The sequence below is a fragment of the Coturnix japonica genome, chromosome 1 (assembly GCF_001577835.2).
Source record: "Coturnix japonica isolate 7356 chromosome 1, Coturnix japonica 2.1, whole genome shotgun sequence".
Classification (NCBI taxonomy): Eukaryota; Metazoa; Chordata; class Aves; order Galliformes; family Phasianidae; genus Coturnix; species Coturnix japonica.
The window spans coordinates 61,142,525-61,162,791 of NC_029516.1; the positions used below are offsets into that span (position 1 = coordinate 61,142,525).

General features: G+C 37.8%; 1 protein-coding gene across 20 annotated transcripts in view; it reads left to right on the plus strand.

Annotated features, from left to right (window-relative positions):
* C2CD5 (C2 calcium dependent domain containing 5) overlaps nt 1-20,267 on the plus strand; it is a 67,666-nt gene that overhangs the window by 31,943 nt on the left and 15,456 nt on the right. For 12 of the 20 annotated variants that reach the window (XR_001556774.1, XR_001556775.1, XM_015869481.2 and 9 more), the window contains 6 exons: nt 7,743-7,857; nt 9,404-9,592; nt 11,202-11,393; nt 13,345-13,531; nt 17,748-17,912; nt 18,235-18,375. Coding sequence is in view for 18 of the 20 variants with exons in the window: in XM_015869481.2 (XP_015724967.1) it covers nt 7,743-7,857; nt 9,404-9,592; nt 11,202-11,393; nt 13,345-13,531; nt 17,748-17,912; nt 18,235-18,375 (989 nt within the window). In the remaining 2 variants the exon portion in view is untranslated. The remainder of the gene's footprint in view (nt 1-7,742; nt 7,858-9,403; nt 9,593-11,201; nt 11,394-13,344; nt 13,532-17,747; nt 17,913-18,234; nt 18,376-20,267) is intronic. The other 8 variants (XM_015869561.2, XM_015869517.2, XM_015869532.2 and 5 more) reach the window with 2 other exon arrangements.

The window sequence follows — 20,267 nt, forward strand, 5'->3', positions numbered from 1 at the left end:
TTAAAATCAGTTGTATTTACTGTGCCTAAATGACAGAGCAACAGGTAGAAGTTAAAGCAAGTAGCATCTTTATTATCTAGCAGCTTGTCAAAGTGCTTGTCAAAGGATCAATTAAAACATTCCTGTATGGTATTTAGCATCCCACTTGATTTGTTACTAGAGGAAACTTGTGCACAGCTGTAAGGACTTCGGTGTTAGAGAATGAACGACTGATTGAGATGATAACTAAAGGTGACACGATTAGGCCTTACATACTAATATTCCGGAGACAATTTAGTTATGGTGTTTATCGTTTTGTTATGTGTGAGCAGAATTTTTGAACCTTATAGTGCTAGGGAAGTATGGTGAGGATGTAACCTTTATTTGGAAGAGTTTAATTTTATGGTTTAATTTTTAATTAAATAGTTTAATGGTTTAATTTTAGGTTTAATTTTTAATATGTACTTAAAAAAACAATATTGTTTTTAGTCTTCAAATGTGTTATCATTTGATTTGAGTTTTTTTAGTTGTATTACATGATAATTTCCTTTTCCTATAAACCCAATTACTACTGCCAGTTTGGTGTGACAACTTTAAAAAAGAAAATATTTTACGAAATGATACTCTTTTGCAGCATGTATTGAGCACGTAAGACCTTCATCTATCATTAAAAGGAAAAGTTACAGGATTTTTTTTTACAGCCCTGCAGTTAATCTTGGTAGTGTTATTCAGCAGATTTGTTTGAACCCGTATGGAAAATTCTTCCCTCAATAATGATGTGTAAAGTCTAGAAAAGGTTAAATTATGCTGTGATCTGTCCTAGTAATTCTTGCTTCTTTGTTCTGAAGATCAGTCACATAGCTTGCCATGTGTGACTAATAAACAAAGTGCAGAACAATGGAGGCTTGGCTTTTTTTCCAATTACTGATTTGATTTTTTTTTTTTTCATCTGAAATGTTCAGTTTAGATATACAGAATTGAATTCATGTAGGTCACACAGTGAACAGTACACAATGCTAATTTTTTGTGATGTCTAAGATTTTGGAGATGCTAATCTTCAGGTATCTGAATGCTTAAAATGTTCCACGGATTATTTGTTTGAGATTAGGAATAAATTAGGAATGCTTCAAACCTGGGAATGTCAAGAATGTAAATTTGTTTACTGATGTAAGAGAGTTGGAATGTAAGAGAAAGTAAGGCAGGATTCCAAGAGCCAGACTTCTGAATTAGGATTCTTATGGTTGTCTTTTAGGGATGAGGCAGTTAAAATGCATCAGTCCATTTTAGAACTTCTGTATGGAAGTGTAATTCCATAGATTCCTTCCTAAATTACAAACACGTTCACCTTTATCAAAGGAGCAGAAGTTACAGAATCACTTGGGTTGAAAGGGACCTCTGTAGATCAGAGTCCAGCTCCTCTGCTAAGACAAGTTCCTTGCAGAAGATTGCACAAGAAAGCATCCAGGTGGGTCTTGAGTATCTCCAGAGAAGGAGATTCCATCGCCACTCTGGGCAGCCTGTTCCAGTGCTCTGTCACTCTACACAAAGTTTTCCTTATTCATTCCTTGTGTGAAATTTCCTATTTTTCAGTCTTTGCCCATTCCCCCCGTCCTGTCACAGCACCACTGAAAAGAGCCTGGTCCCATTTATTTCCCTCCTGCACTGCAGATATTTATAAACAGTAATGAGATTCCTCTTTCAGTCTTCTCTAGGCTGAACAGGCCCAGATCTCTCAGCCTTTCATCTTAGAGGAGATGCTCCTAGCTCCTAGTTACTGAGACATTTAATTCTGTTTTATACTTAAAGCTACTCTTCCCCCTTCTCTCCCCTCCCCTTTTGTAGTAAAAATCAGTGTTCTCCAGTCTTCTGGCAGTGATTTCAACAGAATTTGGAACAAAGAATATTCAGGAGTTGTAGTGGGAATGCTGCTAAGAAAACTTTGCTTCATCTCCATCTGGAAGTGTATCTTTATTAAATCTAACACATCTCAGTAGTGAGCCGCCAGTGAAAGGAGCAGTCCTGCTTTTCTCTACTGTTTCTTCCATGTGGTCCCACAGTCTTTGGTGACCATACTTGCAGAGTGAGTCTCTTGGCCTGACTACCCTGTTGGAAGACTAGCCCTGCAAAGGAGTATTTTTGTGTTCAGTCAGGTAGCTGAAATGCCTTATCCTACAGGTGTGTGAAAGCTGGATGCAGTTTTAGTTGTAGATGCTGCATTTTTGATAATTGGAAAATTCCTTCGAGGTCAGAACTTAAACCTGTGTTTGTTTTCATTCAGCATTTGGGCTTGAGAAATGAGGTACATGCTGTCTGACGTCATTTCCTGTGCCAGGACAGCACTGACACAGTACTGTTCTCTAGCCTGGACATTTTATCTGTAGTTTGAAATTTTGTGGAAGTCTGCCATTTCTCTTTGGTGATATGAATTCATTGCCTTTTGCATTATAGTTTTCATGTGTTTAATCACAATAATTACTTCCTTTGGTTTCTAAATTATTTAAAAAAAAAAGTTTCATTTTCCCATCTTTGTGTCAAAGATAAACATAGGGACCAGTTTAAAGAGGAGGGGAAAAAATGCATGAAGTGGCTTTGAGAATCTTTGGAAAGTTTTGCATTAGTCTTAGTCTGTTATAGAGTTAGTTGTTACTCCAGTTTCATGTTTTAAGATATATGGGCAAGAAGCTTTTTGTACACTTACTATTAAATAGTTTAGAAAGGTTATGGGAAATAAATTAATTTGTACACTTACTATTAAATAGTTTAGAAAGGTTATGGGAAATAAATTAATTTATAGGGTAGCCAGAGAACATGAAATTAGACTTGCAGGGAGGTGAGACTCCAGGGAAGGGGCTTGTAAACCTGACAAAGATATTTCTTAAAAGAAAAAGACAGTCCCCCAAAAAACCCAATCTCACACCCAGAAAACAAAGCACACAACTTCCCCTCTCTTTCCCTCCCTTCCTCCCTCCCCCCAGTATAAGCTGATTAATAGGTTGTAATAGAGAAGATTTGAGAATAAGAGGATAAGGAAGCTCTGTTTGCAGTATAAAAGCACAGCAGCTGTGCCCGTTCCTGCTACTTTGACGTTATTGAGATGGAGGCCTCCTCAGAAAAGCATGGATTATGACTTTACCTAGTGAAGGATTCAGAGTTTAAATTTGCTATCATTATTGCTATTTTTTGAGGCGCCAGGACAATAAATCATTTGTAGGTTGATAGAACTCACCAGTGTGATTGTACTTTTCATTTTGTGCTGTGTTGTAAGTGGAAATATTCACTAAATTTCAGTGTGTATGATGCATTGAAATGAACCATACAGTTCCTACTTAAAGAGCTTTTCTCAGGATCTGTTTTTTGAGGATTCAGTTTTAATGCAGTAACTCTTATATACATAACTCTTGTTTTAAAGATCTGTATGGACCTACCCTAGTGCCGATTCTGGTTAATTCTTGAAAGGCCTTGAAGACAGCCTCTTAACAAATAACCTTGGAAAGATGTTGCTTCTTGTGAATCAAAAAATGTCTACGCATTTAAATGTTATCCAAGTGAAACAAATCAATCCTGTATTTTGTAGGAAAGAAATAGGTAGTTTCTGGACCAAAAGAACAATTGGGGCACCAAATAAAGGCAGTGTTTGTAATTACTGAGGCTGTTAAAAAAATATGGAAAAGTTTCAGCTGGAGAGGGTTTGAGTTGGCACGATTTTTATAGAGAGCTATAAAAGAGAGAATATGCTCTAAAAGTAAAAATAATGCTATAAAATATATATAAATAATGCTATAAAAGTTCATAGCATTGTTTCTCAAGACTTCAACTCTAGAAACAGTGTGCTTTGCTTCTACTTTGTTATAAACATCATGACAATTTTGAAACATTAATGAAAGCAGGTTAGTATTCAGTCTTTGATTTCCAATAAAGAGTACATAATAGCAGTGTAATTTTTGCAGACTTCCTTGTTTGGAGTTTAGATAAACCTTGCTATAAACTACTTGATGGATTTGCTAGAAAAGCTTGTGATTGAGTGCTATGTATGCTTGCCTTTTTGCTTCCACCTAGAATCCAGGGCCATTACTTTCTGTAACCATTTCAGTGAGCTGCCATAGTTTTCAGTCTGTACTGTCACCTGATCCAAGCATGCGCCAAAATACCCACCGTTTCTGGCTACTGTCTGCTGAATCTGCTTTGCAAACCCTTAGTTCTTAAGCTTTTGCCTTAGTGAAAAACAACAACAGACACTCATACAGAGTGCGCTGGACACATGCCATCCTGCTTCCCTAACTCCTCTAATTGTTTATGTAAATCCTTAGCTTTACTAAACTTGTAAATGCTACAATGGCATCCCCATGTGAAATTGTGTGGCTCGTGTCAAACAAGGCTGCTTGTGAAAATATTTGTCAGAAGAATTTGAATGCTACACATTGCACTGCATTCAGTGTTCTGTATCAATTTATTACTGCAATGTCATAGTGTTTGATCTTAATTGTAGACAATCATTTTGTATTTTAATATGCAAAGGTAAGTTCGTGTAAATTGTGTGTGAATGTACAGTATTAATATACTGATTCATATTATTCCCTTTTTGGAAGGGAAAATACCATGACTCAGTTGAATGTCTTGAAGGAGGCTGGGTCTTCTTACAAGCACTTGTTTATGCATGACCTTTCTGAACTTTCACAATGAGAATTTGTTGGATTTTTTATTGTTTATTTTTGAAAGATACTGAGCCTGATCCTGTGAGCCATGAAGACAATGACTGGAAAATGGTTCTTTACTAAGAATTAAAGTCATCCATTGCATTACTGTAGTTTGTTTTATTAATTCTTATGGTAAACAGATGCTTAGAGTAAAGGGTTAAATGTTGCTTGAGCAACCTCACAGCAGTATGCACTTTCCATTACGATAAGGCATTCTTGTAGGTAGGCTAGGTGAGAAAATTGTGTTACCTCTCTTAAATACTTGTTCTGAACTTTGATTTGAGTGCTAAATTTCCTGTTGAAGAAAGTTATGTGTTTGTAATAGAGGTTGGGACCCGTCACTTCTCTCTCAGCCATTTCTGTTCACATTGAGCATACCTGTTCTGTTGCAACATTTCATCTTGTTTCAGTTTTTCTTGTGTCCACGTTCCTTTTTCTTGTAATCTTGTTCTTCACAATGCTTCATTTGTTTTCCCCACTGCTTCACCTGTTGCTCATTTTCAACTCCTTCATCACAACATCATTTCATTTGCACGTCTTTTAACAGGGAGGTCATTAGCATTATTTGCCAAATGCTGCATGAGGATGTTAAGAAAACTAACAGTAATAATAAAATTAACTTTCCTTTACCTAAGTCTTTATGTCTGGGAAAAGACTACAGTGGCCCATTTAGATCTCCATTGCAGGTTTTTCTGTGAATCACAGAAATGTCAGTGGCTATTCCATCAGTGCTTACATCCAGTCTGTGATCAAGTCCAATTGAGCAAGAAGTGTCTTCTGTGATCAGTGCTCCCGGTTTTTCTTCTTAGTTAAACCTTTCTCTTATAGAGAGAAAAACATTAATAAGCAAACATCTTGACTGTGATTAGATGGAGATGGAGAAATGTCTCTTTAGATCCATTTCTGTTCTACCAGGAAGAATTAGTGATGACATTTAATTGACTTGCTTGTGGTCTCACATCTTCCTGTAGCTAACTTACTGTATTTTGTCTGTCATTGTAGTCTTTGCCTTAAAATGTGTTTCCAAATTTCCTGTGGTTGCATAGTAAAGCTGCTGTCAACTGGTGGCAGCAAGGACAGCCTGTGCATTTCTGTACCTGAACACATGCAAAAGAAGATGCTTTGTTGGTTGTGACTGGTGAACTTGTGAAGTCCAGTGCTGTGATGTGATGGGCTACTTCTGCACAACTCAGCTCTTTAAAGCTGAAAAGTGTGAGACCTTAATAGTAGGTACTGCAGCCATCTGAGTCTTGGGCACTTGATTTTTTCCAGTCAGCAAAACTGTTTCAATGCTGGTTTCATTCTGAGGAATGGCAAAATACAATGCCTAGAGATTTTACTAGGAATGTATTGAAACCCGCTAAAGGTAAGCTCAGATAGAGCGTAGCGTGATTAATACAGCTCATGAAAATCCTTAGTCTGTTTTATGTTTTTGCGTGTATATTTTTGTCTCAATTCTTTGGAAGGTATTCCCTGATCACTGTACCTTTTTTTTGTTATTAGCATATATTTCTTAAAACAAACATTGGATTAACTTTATTCTGCATACCCAAGCCTGCTGTTAGTACTATACTATGAATGCACAAGCAGTAACATCTTAAGATAGATATGGTTGAATATCTAATCTCTTTAATACAAACATCTGTGCTTGCTTTTTAATCATTAAAAAATGATCATTAGTTTTAGAAAGCTGAAAGCCAAGTTCTGAATTAAAAGCTAAGGTGAAATCATGGATGGATACATCTTGCTGTACGATGTTTTTGTTTCAATAGGTTTCAAATTATCTGTATATCTGCATCTTCCATTTTTGTTTATCATGTTGTCAGAGCACATAGTGTATGATATGGAATTATCATACACTATATTTACAAATATTCCTAATAGCACAAAAGTGCAAAAGTGGTTCCCAATGGTTCTCAGGTTTAGTATTTAAAATAATGACTCAGCAAGCAGATCCTGATGGCTGGGAGTTTCTATCCATGCCAAATGCAATTGATTCCAGAGAAATTGTGTAAGAATCTATCTGTTCAGATCCTTTTGTAGTATCTGAGTGCCTACAGTTTGATATTGTTTTCTCCCTTGTTTTGTGTATCAACAGTTAACATAGTTTTCCATTTTGAAAGATGAAGCACTTTATAAACCTTAGCTTTAAACTGCTTTTTTTTTTTTTTTTTTTACTTAATATGTAAAAAGTTTGCAGGAATAGAACTTCAGTTTTGGGAAACTTTTTTCTGAACTGTCTGAACTTATTCTAGTAATATTCTTTCTTTTGCATGTATTGTAGTTTTCAGGGTAAGGAGATAGGGTATATTTAATATTTAGGATGTACCCCAGATAAAGATGATGAGATAAAGAATCCAGCTGGGGGAGGAGGGGATGAAAGAAAAAAAGAAAAATGTGCAGTCACCAGGATACTGAAGCAAAAAAAATGTTGACAAATATATAGTCAACATACTTCTTGTTCTTCTGCTTGCTGTTAATTTAGAAGTAGCTTAAAATTTGTACTGTTTATTTTATAAGCTAGAAGTGGTAAACTGAGAGCTGCAGAGCACTTTGTTTAACTGGTGATTCAGTCTTGAACAAATGGTTCTACAAATCTGGTTANTGCAGTAGAAAAAATGGTTGAAGGTTATTTCAAAGGTGTCAGGTGTATATGAATGTATTACTCTAAATACTGTTTCATTAGTAGTAGTAGTAGTTGTTTTTCCATATTAGAGAAGGTCTTTGATGCTTTATTGCATGTTAGATGCTCTTGTTAAATTATTGGAAACTGATAGTATGATCTTAGAGATGGTAGAGATTGAAACAGTATCTCCAATACTTGGGTATCTTGTGGACCACAACAAGAGTGCAGTAATTTGTCAGAACAGTTCCATGAGGGATGAACAAGAACATTATTGAAACATCCCTGCTGATGTTTGCTCAATACTTGTAGTGTGACAGCTAGGAGTTAGAAAGTTGTCAGATAAAACACTTGAATATAAAAATTTCAATCTGTGAGATTAATTGCATGAAATTTTATGTTGACGTAGTGCGGAATAGTGAACTGATTTGTACTTTGTCTTTCAGATGAACCAGAGACACGAGATGCATGGTGGGCAGAAATCAGACAAGAAATAAAATCCCATGCCAAGGCATTGGGTTGTCATGCTGTAGTGGGCTACAGTGAATCAACTAGCATTTGGTAAATCATGATTTTTCAAAATGCCACAGAAAACTTATTTCTTTTTAAGATTACAGATAGAGAACTGTTCCAACACAGTTGTTGTCACTGTCTGCTAGGCCTACTTTGGAGAGAACGTGTTGAAGTAATTTCCTTAAGTTTCAGAATTGAGCTTAAAAAGTTAAACAGCCTGTCAGATTTTCTTTTTGCTAATGGGTTTTAGTTTGGCTTTCACTGGGTTTTCATTTATTTTCTAGTGAACATTATTGTTCTTATCACTGCTTTAACAAAAATGAAAATTCAGTTCTGCGTGTTTCATTTTGTAGTAATAGAACTAATTTTGTTGAAGTTTTCTAAGCCTGATCTACTTGAAGTGGCAGGCTGGTACTTCAATGGTAAACATCAAACTTGAGACGCATGTTCTTTACTAGGAATATATTAAATGTACATTAAAGGAAAACATGCTGCCTAATGTCCTACTAAGGCCAAAATTTCAGTGCTTTGTTGAACTCCTCTTGACTAAAAAATGTGTATTTTATGGCTTGATAATAATCTATGAGGAGTTCAGAGATGTGGAGAAATGTCGTAGAATTCATCTTGTTACAGCATTAATATATAATTTTATTTTTCTTCAAGTACTGGGTAAAACTACAGAGTTAGGGAGTCGATTATTTGATTATTTCATACATTCATTTCCTTTGGAAACTTAATGTTTTTCAGTGTTTATTAGAGTTTCTGTACTTACTTCTCAATTAACATTTATTCCATAGTTAAAGAGCAAAGCTCTGTCTGCTAGATACGGTGTACAAATATGATTCTGGTAAAAGAAATGACAAATAAAGAAGGCAAATATATCATTCTAGAAAATGTAGGAAATCTGTTTTCTGTACTTTTTCCATCATAGTATTTTAAGTACTGAATGTTACAGGTTTGTTTCATAGCTAATTGATTAAAAAATGCTAAAAGATTTGTGATCATGCTTTGCATTTCTGAGAGATTTAACTCTTCCAAACTAGGAATGTGGTCACTTATTGACATGCTCTATGTGCTATGATAGTTGTTGCTGGTAGTTCTGCCACTTATATCTTCCAAGAAGCATCGTTGTCCGTGTTGTATTGTGAGTTCATTTTGAGAGTACATGTCTTTAAGATCATGACGCTCTCAGCTCCCAGTTCACTTTGGTAAACAATTATGCTTTTTCATAATAATAAGTGCTTTTAAACACTTCTTTGCTTTTGTTGGATGACTGAATTTCTTTTCATTAACTGTAGTGTCAAAAGCCATTCTTAAACATGGGTAACTTTTGTGGTACTATACTACATTTTTTTATAACTTTAGGCAAAGCTCTTTAGTCGTTCTGTTTATTCCTGCTTCACTTACTGATAATTTAAATACTGAAAGAGGATTGTGTGTGAGGTTTCTTGGTTAAAATTGAATGAAAGCATAAAATTAGTAGCTATGTTGAATTTACTGAGACTTAAGTACAAGACTTTTAATCGAATAGTTTTAAATAAAAGTAGTACTGAGTAGTAGGAATTCACTTTGTTGTAATTCTTTTCTCTTATAGTGAAGAGGTCTGTATTTTGTCCGCGTCTGGCACAGCAGCTGTACTGAACCCTAGGTTTCTTCAGGATGGCACCGTGGAAGGCTGTTTGGATCAAAGGTTGTCATGGCAGCCTGGCTTCTTTTCCATAGGGTCAGAGAAGGGAGAGGTTGATTTTTTTCCTCACAGCCAAGATAGTTCTTCTCTATTAGGGTAGGTTACAGTGTTACAGTGCAGGATGCGGGACCAACCACTTTACTCCTTTTCACTAACAACAACAACAACAGAAGTAATGGAACTCTGCAACAAATTAGATATTCTATTTTAATTCTAACAGTCTGAATAAGGTAACACATTTGATACTAACCACAGATGATAACTCAGTTTTTCTCTTTGCCACTCCTCAGGTATCTTTCTTAACTTTATATCACACTGAAAAAAATGACAGATGTATGATAACTTATGTAAGCCAAATTCTACTGTGGCTATCATATCTGTGTATATGCTCTGCATGCTATTTAAGAGCTGCGTAGGAGATAAAAGTAGCTTAGTTGTAAAGTGATGATGGTCACAGATTTTTTCACAAGGTGTATGTTTTAGGTGAAGTTCATGAAACAAAAATCAAGAAACGGAAGGAAAGCCATGAAGTTTCCTGCTACATCCCTTTGTTTCTGCTTTTGCAAATAAAATTTAAAGAATTATTATTGACAGTTACTTTTGGGAAAAAAAACAAACAAACCTCTAATTAGATTAATACATAATGGTTGCTTATTTGTCAGAAAAGTCATCAAGACCTTTCTTGATGACAAGTCATTCAAGAGATTACTTAAAGTCACAAGTAAGGCTGTTTGTTATATATTAACACTTGTATTACTTTTTCCATATAATTGTGTGGTTTATTATTACTGTTATTGTTTTTTACTTTAGCAAGAGGCTGTTATCTTCTTGTGTAGATAAGGTCTTGAAAAATGAAGCCAGAACACAAACATTTGTTTCTATATTCAGTATATCACTCTACGTTCTGTCAGCAAATTAAGAGGTGGAAAGAAAGAAATGTTGTGTTCGCATTGTGATGGAAATCACATTTTTATCTAGATATGTATTTCACTGCTACTAAGAGTCTTGGCAAAGAAAACAAAGTAAGATAAAGCAACTAGGCAGACAGACGTGTCTTAAACCACATTTGAGGCAAAATATGCTGGCCAAAGTGATGCTTCCGAGTCTCTCCAATTTGTTTTAATCATCTCCTCAAAAGTAACTGAGAAGCACTGGTTTATGTGAGACAAAGGAAGTTCACAGGGATGATGTTAGCATGCATGTTCCGTGTTCATATTTTTTACAGTGGTCGCTCCTGGATTTTTCCTGCTGGGAAGGGGGACTTGTCTGTTCTAAATGAACAGGAAGTTTTACTTAATGCTTTACTGTAGAAAATATTTTTGCAATGTTAACGTCTGTTATGCTTCTTCTCAGTAGTATGGTTGTACTGTCTTTTATGTTCTGCTTGTTAGGCTTGAGGAGGCTTTTTGATACAGTCAGATCATATTTGGTGCAGCAAATATTTTGTAAATGTGTAGTACCATGAACTACATTTAAAAAGTTGTATAGCTCAGTAATGATTTAGGAGTACATTAATCATTGGCCACTGTATGTATTCAGTCCCTGTATGATAAGTTTGAGCATAAGCCTACTTGATGCATTAGCTAGTAATGTGCAACTGAATTTTAACCTTTTTTTGATGAAATGGCAGTACACATGTGCACATGTTGATGCTTGTTAATAAGATGTGGATGTTTTAAGTACGTTCTCCATAATGTATTTTTAGGCTTGAAGAAGCTTCACCACCAGGTTGTGGATTTTGCCATATACCATATGATGAGCTGAACATGCCATTCCCTGCTCACCTCACTTACTGTTACAACTGCAGGAAGCAAAAAGTTCCTGATGTCCTTTTCACCACAATTGATCTTCCTGTAGAGGCTGCTGTTATTGGAAAGGGATGTCTTATTCAAGCCAGGTATTGATCAAAATGTTTTCTTCATAAAGTTTTAGAGATGTTTGAAAGAATTCCTGTTGCTAAAGTTGAATATGCTATTCAAACTTAAATTTTCATTTAACAACAATGTGTTAAAGTACCATAGGGGAATGCCACCTTTCTCCTCCCACTGTGTTATGTTTATGTCTGTTGATGTTACTTTTGTTGGTTGGTGGACACAGCTGTGTTTTGTCTGCATAGATTATAAGGCACAGTTGCCATGCTTTAACTTGCTGATTGGGACTGCTAACGTGATCTGTTACAGCTATTCCTTTGTGAACTCAGCAGACTCTTTAAGACATTTGTATTAATACTTTGCTGATGTCTGTAACTTCAACTCTGTAGAACTGTCAGCTGTGTCACGTTTATGCTGTGGCCTTTGAATTTCAAAAGGGGAATAGGAGATTTACAGTGGGAAAGAGAGAAGGGTTAGCTGTGTATGGTTTGCCACTTGTGTGGGTAAATAACTAGTTGGATGGCTGGGCTTAAAGAATTGTGGTTTACAGTTCATAACCTACCCGGATGACTGTAACAAGTATAACAGGTTCTGCAGTGGGACCTGTACTATTAGAGACATGGGGGGCGGGAGTGAGTAATGGTCTGCACTCCCTTCAGGTTTGTTAGTTATGCCTCATTGAAGGTGATAAATTAATAAAGTATTTGTTGAGCTGAGTTTTCCTCTGAGGCTATGAAACACATCAGTAAATTAGAGAGAGTTTAGTGGAGGACCACCAAAAGAGTAAGGAGCACCTGGCTTTACTTGATAAGCTGGAGGCATCTGGACTCATTCATTGTGGAGAGAGGAAGGTTTCAGGGGTATCTAATTGCAGCCTGCTTATACCTATGTCGAGCTTGTGGAGAAGACATAGGATGGTGTACAGTGGAAGGGCAAGAGGCACTTGCCTTAAGTCGAAACAATAATGATGTAAAATATAGTCAGATTTTGAGGTGAACTTGTTAGGATCAGGTGAATTACTACATTTTTCTGGTCATGTAGTAATGTAGTTCTTAGAGGGAAGCGTCTGGTCATATCACTAGAAGGTGTAATAATCATTTGCACTTTTTTGAATGACGTTCAGTAACTGAAAGTAAGCAGTCATTTCACTAGTATGGTGTTTGAATTTCAGTCTATGAGACTAAAGCCAAAGAATGTACAGTATAGTCAGAGATGGTATTTCCATGGCCTTTTATTAATGAAAATCTGGTATTTCTAACGTGGTTATTGCTTGAGCTGTGAGGGTGCTGATTTTTCTTCTACTTCTTTTTCTCCTTACTCCCAAATAGTATTTGAAATATTTCTATTAATATAATTATTCAAGTTCTACCAGTAGCTGTAATTTTCTGAAATTGTACCTTAAACACCTAAGAGGGTTGCAGCAACAGAGACAGACAAAATAGATGTTCAGTAGTTATCTGGATCTGTCAGACTGTTATGGGGAAAAAAACCACCTGTGTGATGCATGTTGATTCTATCTGATAACACCCCTTAAGCATACTTCGCAACCACCACAGAATGTCAGGGATTGGAAGGGACCTTCAACAAAGGAGACTTTATTCAGTGGTTTGGAGAAATATAATACTTCTAAGTTTAGTGTTCTGCTTTGATAGGGAATATTATTTTAGTATTGCTGAAGGTTATGTATTGTTCTGTTTTACGTTTCTCTTGTTGCTGCAAATCTTTGTTTCATATTAAAATAGTTTCCTATTAAAAATGAAGATTAAGTCAGTTACTGATACTCAGTGCCTTGGTCTCCTCAGCAAGAATCTACTTTTATTTTTTTTGAAATCCTGTTAAAAGTAAGTAAATATGGTAACAAGAAACTGGTTGTATTGGTTGATACAGCGATGTGAGAAAGTATCCTTTGATCATTTTCAGTTTTCAGTGTTCTGTTAAAATTGTCTGCTAATGTTGTACACTGTTTCTCATTATCAGGTTATGCCGTCTTAAAAAGAAAGCTCAAGCAGAAGCAAACGCAACTGCTATCAGTAATCTCTTGCCATTTATGGAATATGAAGTGCACACACAACTGATGAACAAACTTAAGCTGAGAGGAATGAATGCTCTGTTTGGGCTGAGAATTCAAATCACTGTAGGTGAAAATATGCTGATGGGGTTGGCGGTAAGTACAGTTTTAATCTTGGGACTCTTTTTGCTTTCTTACATTATTTTTCAAGACAGAGATGTGTTGTGGAATTCAGGATAGCTAAGGATGTTAAAATATCATTTTAAGAATAAATAGGGAAGAAATAAGGTGTCTAATTGCTGACAAATCAGGTCAGATAGTCTTTCAGCACAAGAAAAGAAGATTGGAAACTCTTGGAGCTCTGAAGGAGAAAGTTTTTATTAGACAGGGGATGATAGGAAAAGAAATTTCAGACAGTTTAATGTCATAAATTATAGAAAAATGATTGCATTACTTAAAGGTCAGAGATCCTTGTTCCTCAAGTCGCTTTACAGTTCCATGACAAATAAGGTTGATGCATCCTTTGGTTTGCTGCCAGCTAGAGGAAGGTTTGTTGCCTCTTATTTGATGGCTCTGAAGAAATAAATAAATTGAATTGATTGAAAGTCTCCTAGGTGTAGTGAGGAAATGCTCATCTGCAGTATTTTTAGCCTCATTTTGTTATGTGGGACAAGAATAGTGAATTATACTACTTCCTGCGGCAGTGCAAGAGGATGTTGGGTAATATTGAGTGACTTTCATGGTTCGTTTGTCTGACCTGATGATCTGTTTCACGAAAATATAAAATGGGTCTGTCACAACTTTTGTAATACTGTAAGTTGTTTGGACACACTTTAAAAGTTGGAAACTGGGAAACCACCATCTGCCTGTGCAAGATATACTAGTGCCAGGACCTATATCGACTTAATCCATTTTGAAGATAAAATCAACCTAATTCATTTTGAAGATAAAAATTTACAATAATCTAGAAGAGTTTTGAGTTTATACTTTGCTTGGAACTTTTAGGTAACTTAAGAGCTCCATCATGCAAAAGATCTGTGAGAATGAGGGAGTTAATTAAAAGGCAGGTGTTTTACATATGTGAGCAGTAGAGAGAGATTAATTTGATATGGAAAGAGATTGTGCTGTGTTGCCTTGTGTAAGGTAACCTAAAGAACTACGTCCATCATTGAGAATGTGCACTCTGACGGCCCCATGACCAAGTTACACGCTGATCACACCAATATTGGTGAGCTGTAAAATGGCGTTTAATGAACCGTGTGAGACCCTTATATAGGGCTCCACTTTCAGCCTCATACATATACATTACCGAGCACGGGGAGGCCTATCGCGTTACATCCCGTGAGTTCGTGCCGCCTAATACATCATTTCCCCCTCTCCATGCTCGATAAAGTATGCCCCGTTACATCCCGAACGCTAATCCTTAATCCTAATATAAAAATGTTAGTCTCTATAATTTAAACTTAATAAGTTATCTAAAAAGTGAGGTAGACAAAGCTACAGAGGTAGGTAGTGCAATATCTAATAACATCAGTAGTTTTCTAATGATTATATCCAAGGCATCTTGGGTTTATACAGTTCCTTCTTCTCAAAGTTTATCATATACCCGTTGGTACTCCATTTTTTCGTTAAACATTCTTTCTATCATACGCTGTTAAAACAACCCTGGACACATTGAAACAAACATATAGCTTAGGTTGAGAATAGGTCCTCAGTGCGCTGGAATATCTGAGAGAGATATAAATTCGGCGCCACTCTCATATACTCTATCGCGCTTCAGAGCCTGCTTAGCGCAACTGTGGACAACAGTTACACTCCGCTATACCAACTCACAGATTTCCCCTCCAACCAGCTTCCCACGAACATCGTTCATCTCACATAATTCATCCGTCTCCTCCTATCTGACAGTGCTCTCTCGTGCATACACCCTCCTCATCAGATCTTACACGAAGACACATGCTTCACAGACAAGCTAGATGTATCCAAAAGACATGAGTGTCTCGTCTCTATGCGATGCTCCCTCATATACAGTTACTGCTTGGGGGAAGTGCCGTGTGATTCTTTCCCCACAGGTTCACTTTCTGAGTCATGAGAACTATTTTATTATGAGCCACTGTGTTCGCATTAGGCAATCTTTCCAATCAGATAGATATGCTCTCATACTCCTCGATCAATACTCGATATAAGACATATTACTTGGTCGTGGCGTGTGGACATACAATGTGCGTGTGAGCCATATGCGTCCACATCAGCTACATGCTCTAATATAGTGGAACACTGAGGCGAGATGATCTCCTCTGCTCCGGCCAAACCCTGACATATAACTCTCTAGCGAGTTACTACCATGCGGCTACAGGCTCTGCTATTTCTATCAAAGTAGGTATTAAAAAGGCATGAGGTAGCTGCCCCGGTGTGGCAAGCAGCTCTCCTGGGCGGAGGTCCCTAAGCTTGCCTCTCTTGCAGATCCAAGCCAAATCCGCAGATGAACCTGAAAGCCTCATTAAATCAGTTTTTGGATCTCCCTCCTTCCCATTTGCTGGATGCTGTGGATCGCGCGCAGCCTGTTGCTAAACAGCTTTGAGTTGCTATTACCACTCCTCCTTTCCACATAGTAAACTGACTGCGTTCGAGGGCTTACTCTCATTAAGGGCTTTTCAATATCATTAATGGGAGTAGGGGACCTGGGGCTTACGAGAGCCTCCAAAGGCCACTGCATTGTTTCATCGGGGATCTCAATCCCTTTTTGTCAATCGCCTCTATAAACCGAGCAACTGCTTTTTGCTTCCAAAGTACCCAAACCGCGTCCCTCCTGGTTTGACTACAATTGGGAACACCGCCCAGTCCCGCTCCTTGAGCCCCACCTCTCGCATTGTATCGCAAATGTCAGTCCAATCAGTGGGCTTACGCGATATCTCTCGCTCCTCCCACTTCTCCCCCCTCCTCCGGGGAACCACGACCGACTGGGTGGGGACAGGCAATTCCTTCCGTCCTCCCTTTCTCCTCCCCCTTCGCGGGAGACGAAACCGACGGGGTGAAGGCAGACAGTACCTTTTGTTCCTCCCCTTTCTCCTCCCCCTCCGCGGGAGACGAAACCAAAGGGGTAGGGGCAGGCAGTACCTTTCGTTCTCCCCTTTTTCGCGGGATGACGGTCCTCCTCCGGGGGCGGGTCTAGGGGTGGCTTAACGCCTTCCACGGCGCACCTCCCCCCATGACTCTCCTCCCTCGGACAGGACCCACCCCCTTCAGGTAGAACGAAAGCTCTGCAAACAGGGGTATAGGCGGGATAATATGGCGGCGCCTCCCCAGATGAGCAACTTCCGCCATCCCTTCCGGGTTGTTACGGCGCCGCCATGGCCATTGTGAAAACGGCCGGCGTGGTGGCGCCATCTTGGTACGGAGGTCGCCGCAAAGGGAGCGGTTCCTCCGTACCCTCCGGGACCCCAGACGTTCCCGGAAAACCCACCCCAAAAACCCCATTCGCGACTGCCGGATCCTTTGTCTCTCCTTAGCCGCTGTTAAGCGCACCCAGGACCAAAAACCCAGGTTTTAACTCCTCCGCCTTATAATCGTTTGTTGTCTCTGCTTAGGCCAGGGGCAGCGGTGAAAGATTCCCACCGCTCCGAATCGAGCAAATACAAGGGAGGGTGAAAGCTCCGCTTCCTGCAAAAAAGTAATAACGGCAACAATCTCCTTCTTAGAAGGAGCATTCCTACCGCAGTGGGTTTTACAAACCCGTAATAGTACCTTTGTGACGGAATCCATGTTTTTTCTGGTGCTCGACACCGTACGTCCTCGCACCCTTTGTATATATACCCGGGCCCAAAGTCCCACGGTCTTCCACGGTCTTACCGCAGGATAATCAGTAGCTGCAGCCAATATATCGCCCCTCCGGCGCTTCCACGGGATCTAACCGCAGGATTCGCGTCCGTCTCGCGGTTAGCCGTCGCACACTCACTCTCAGGACGGCCTCACCTGGAGCACCAATTGTTGCCTTGTGTAAGGTAACCTAAAGAACTTACGTCCATCATTGAGAATGTGCATCTGACGGCCCCATGACCAAGTTACACGCTGATCACACCATATATGAGCACTCGTAAGAGATGCCGTTTAACTAACGTGTGAGACCCTTATATAGGGCTCCACTTTCAGCCTCATACATATACATTACCGAGCACGGGGAGGCCTATCGCGTTACATCCCGTGAGTTCGTGCCGCCTAATACATCAGTGCTGTAATATACGTGTTATAATGCTCTCCATTATAGCATAACCATTATTGGAAATCATTTCTATGAAAAGTTTAAAAGTACTTGCTTGTGTAAGAGGTTTGAAGATGCTGAAGAGTATTTTTTTCTTAATGACTTTCTAAAAAGTCTGCAACAGGTGTATATCTCGCCGCTTTGCCAACACCTGGTGGTATTCAGATCGCTGGGAAGACTCCAAATGATGGCACCTACGAGCAGCATATATCTCACATGCAAAAGAAAATAAATGATACAATAGCAAAAAACAAGGAGCTCTATGAGATTAATCCTCCAGTAAGTAAGGCTTTTATATTCTTAAAATTAGTGCATTCTGAGTCTAACACAAATTATACTCTCTATACATCCTTGAATTCTTTGTATCACCTTTGACATAAATCATTTTTAAAATAGATATATAATATGTTCACTGTTTTTTGTGAATGCACTGTACTTATCTTATAATCCACGTAACCAAATCATGTTTTACTTTTATAGATTTATTTCTCAGAAAATTTAGTTTCAGAATGTTTTGATTCTTAAAAGTGTAAAGAAATTGCTTAGAAATGAAATGGTTTTAAAGCTACATTGAGCAACTTAATTGTGGTATCTTTTTTAGGAACTACCTGAAGAAATCATTGGGTCTCCCATTCCAGAGCCAAGACAGCGTTCCAGGTTACTGAGATCTCAATCAGAAAGCTCTGATGAAGTTACAGAGTTAGATCTTTCACATGGGAAAAAGGATGCTTTTGTCTTGGAGGTGATAAATGCTTTCAGTACTAGTTTCTATACCTTTTTCTTTTCCCAACATATGTTTTAAAATAATCAAACAACAGCAAAAAAAAGATGGGAAAAAAAAGAATTACTCTTCTCCAAAGACAGCTTTAAAATTTTATACTTCTTCTTTTCTTCCTATTCTGTGTCATTAGGAAAAATGTCACAATGATGTTTGTGACATATAAGTAGTCTGTAAAATTATAACTAAGCTGGTGAGAAATGCTATTCTGCCTACTTAAGCAACAGTCATGGTGGGTCCAGAAGCTAAAATACGTTCTTATGAATGATGTGGTTCTCTGTTGTCACACTTGATGCATTTTTTTCTTTGCTAAATGTGTTCTTCCTGTTACGAAGCTTTTGTTGTTGTACTTAAATGTTCAGAATTATTAGTTCCTAGGACTGATAGTATTCGGAACAGCAGGTGTTGAGATAACTTAAAGGAAGACTTATTTTCTGAACTTACAGCTAATGCTTTTCTGAGCACAAAAATTTAAAACTGAAGGGAATACCACTCAATGCCATCCATAGCTATAAGTAGAGACAAAAACTGTCCGTAGATAAAAACTGCATGTTTCTTTTACCTCTTTCTTCACTTAGATTTAAAGATGTAGTTTTAACAGTGTAAAATTTGAAGGATCAGGTATTAAAGAACTCAAGAACTTTGGTTTGGTTTTGTAGCTACAAGTGTTGTAAAAACCTGGTCTCAACTAAGAAAAAGGAAAAAATGAATGAAATTACAACCTGTAATTGCAGCCTGGCATGCATTCAATACTTATGTTAATCTTTGCAAAAAACTACCTTCAAGGAAAATGATCTGAAAGAAAAGTTGTTGGTAGCGGAGAATGTGAGAGTGTTGTAATGGGCATTTAATTTGAAAACACAGAGACTAGTAGAGAGGAGAAAAAAAAACCAAAAGATTGTGGGTAGTTAGTATAATTAATAAATTGAGATTTGTAAGCACTTCTGATGTTTGAGTACCCTTCTGTTCTCCAGTGCATTTCAAGTATACTAGGATCAAAAAAAGTAAATTGGGAAGTCCTTTAGGTTAGTTTCACATTTAAAACAAATAAGATGTGTTCTCATCAAATAATTTTGCAGCTGGTATGATCTGTATAGACTCTGAAGAATGGAACTGTATCCTCTAAACAAAAATGATGAGAGATGTACCATGAGGTTGATCGGAAGGTAGTTCAGTTGGTGCTGACATTTTGAGTGACTATCACTAACAAAGCAAGGCATTATTGTGTTAAAAAAAGAACAACCCAATCTCATTGCAAGAAACCCAATGAAGGAATTAAGAAAAATACCTGAAAAACATAAACATGTCCTCTATTTTGCTTCTAGATCTGTTAACTAGAGGAGGGGTAGTAGTGATAAAAGTCAGGCACACTTTCTTCAGGTGTCCCCATAGAAAAGGTTGATCTGCTATAAGCTAAGCATTGTATAGGGCAAACAGAATTCTGCTCCCTCTTTTACTGTTTTGGAGAATTCTTTCCTCTGCCTTATTTATTAACCATGGTAGAAGTGCCTGGGGGAAATAGCAGGAGGTCTCCGTGTGTACGGGAAAAATATAAGTGTGTATACTATATAAGAGTATATATATACTATATAAGAGTATACTATAAACGCTTCTCAGAGTAGGTAAGAAAAAATGGGATCACTTTGAAGAATGAAGAACTCTGAATTAATGGATTATACTTGCTGTTTTCCATCATGTGAATGTATTGATCCTATAATGTGTACCCCTGTGCTTTGGTAGTTGAGTCTTTATTTATAGGAGGAAAAAAAAGGCTTTGGAACCACCTACTACTGTATCCTTTGTTTAGAAATTGGTAATTAGACACAATATTCCAGGAGCTTTAGTGAAGCTCCTGA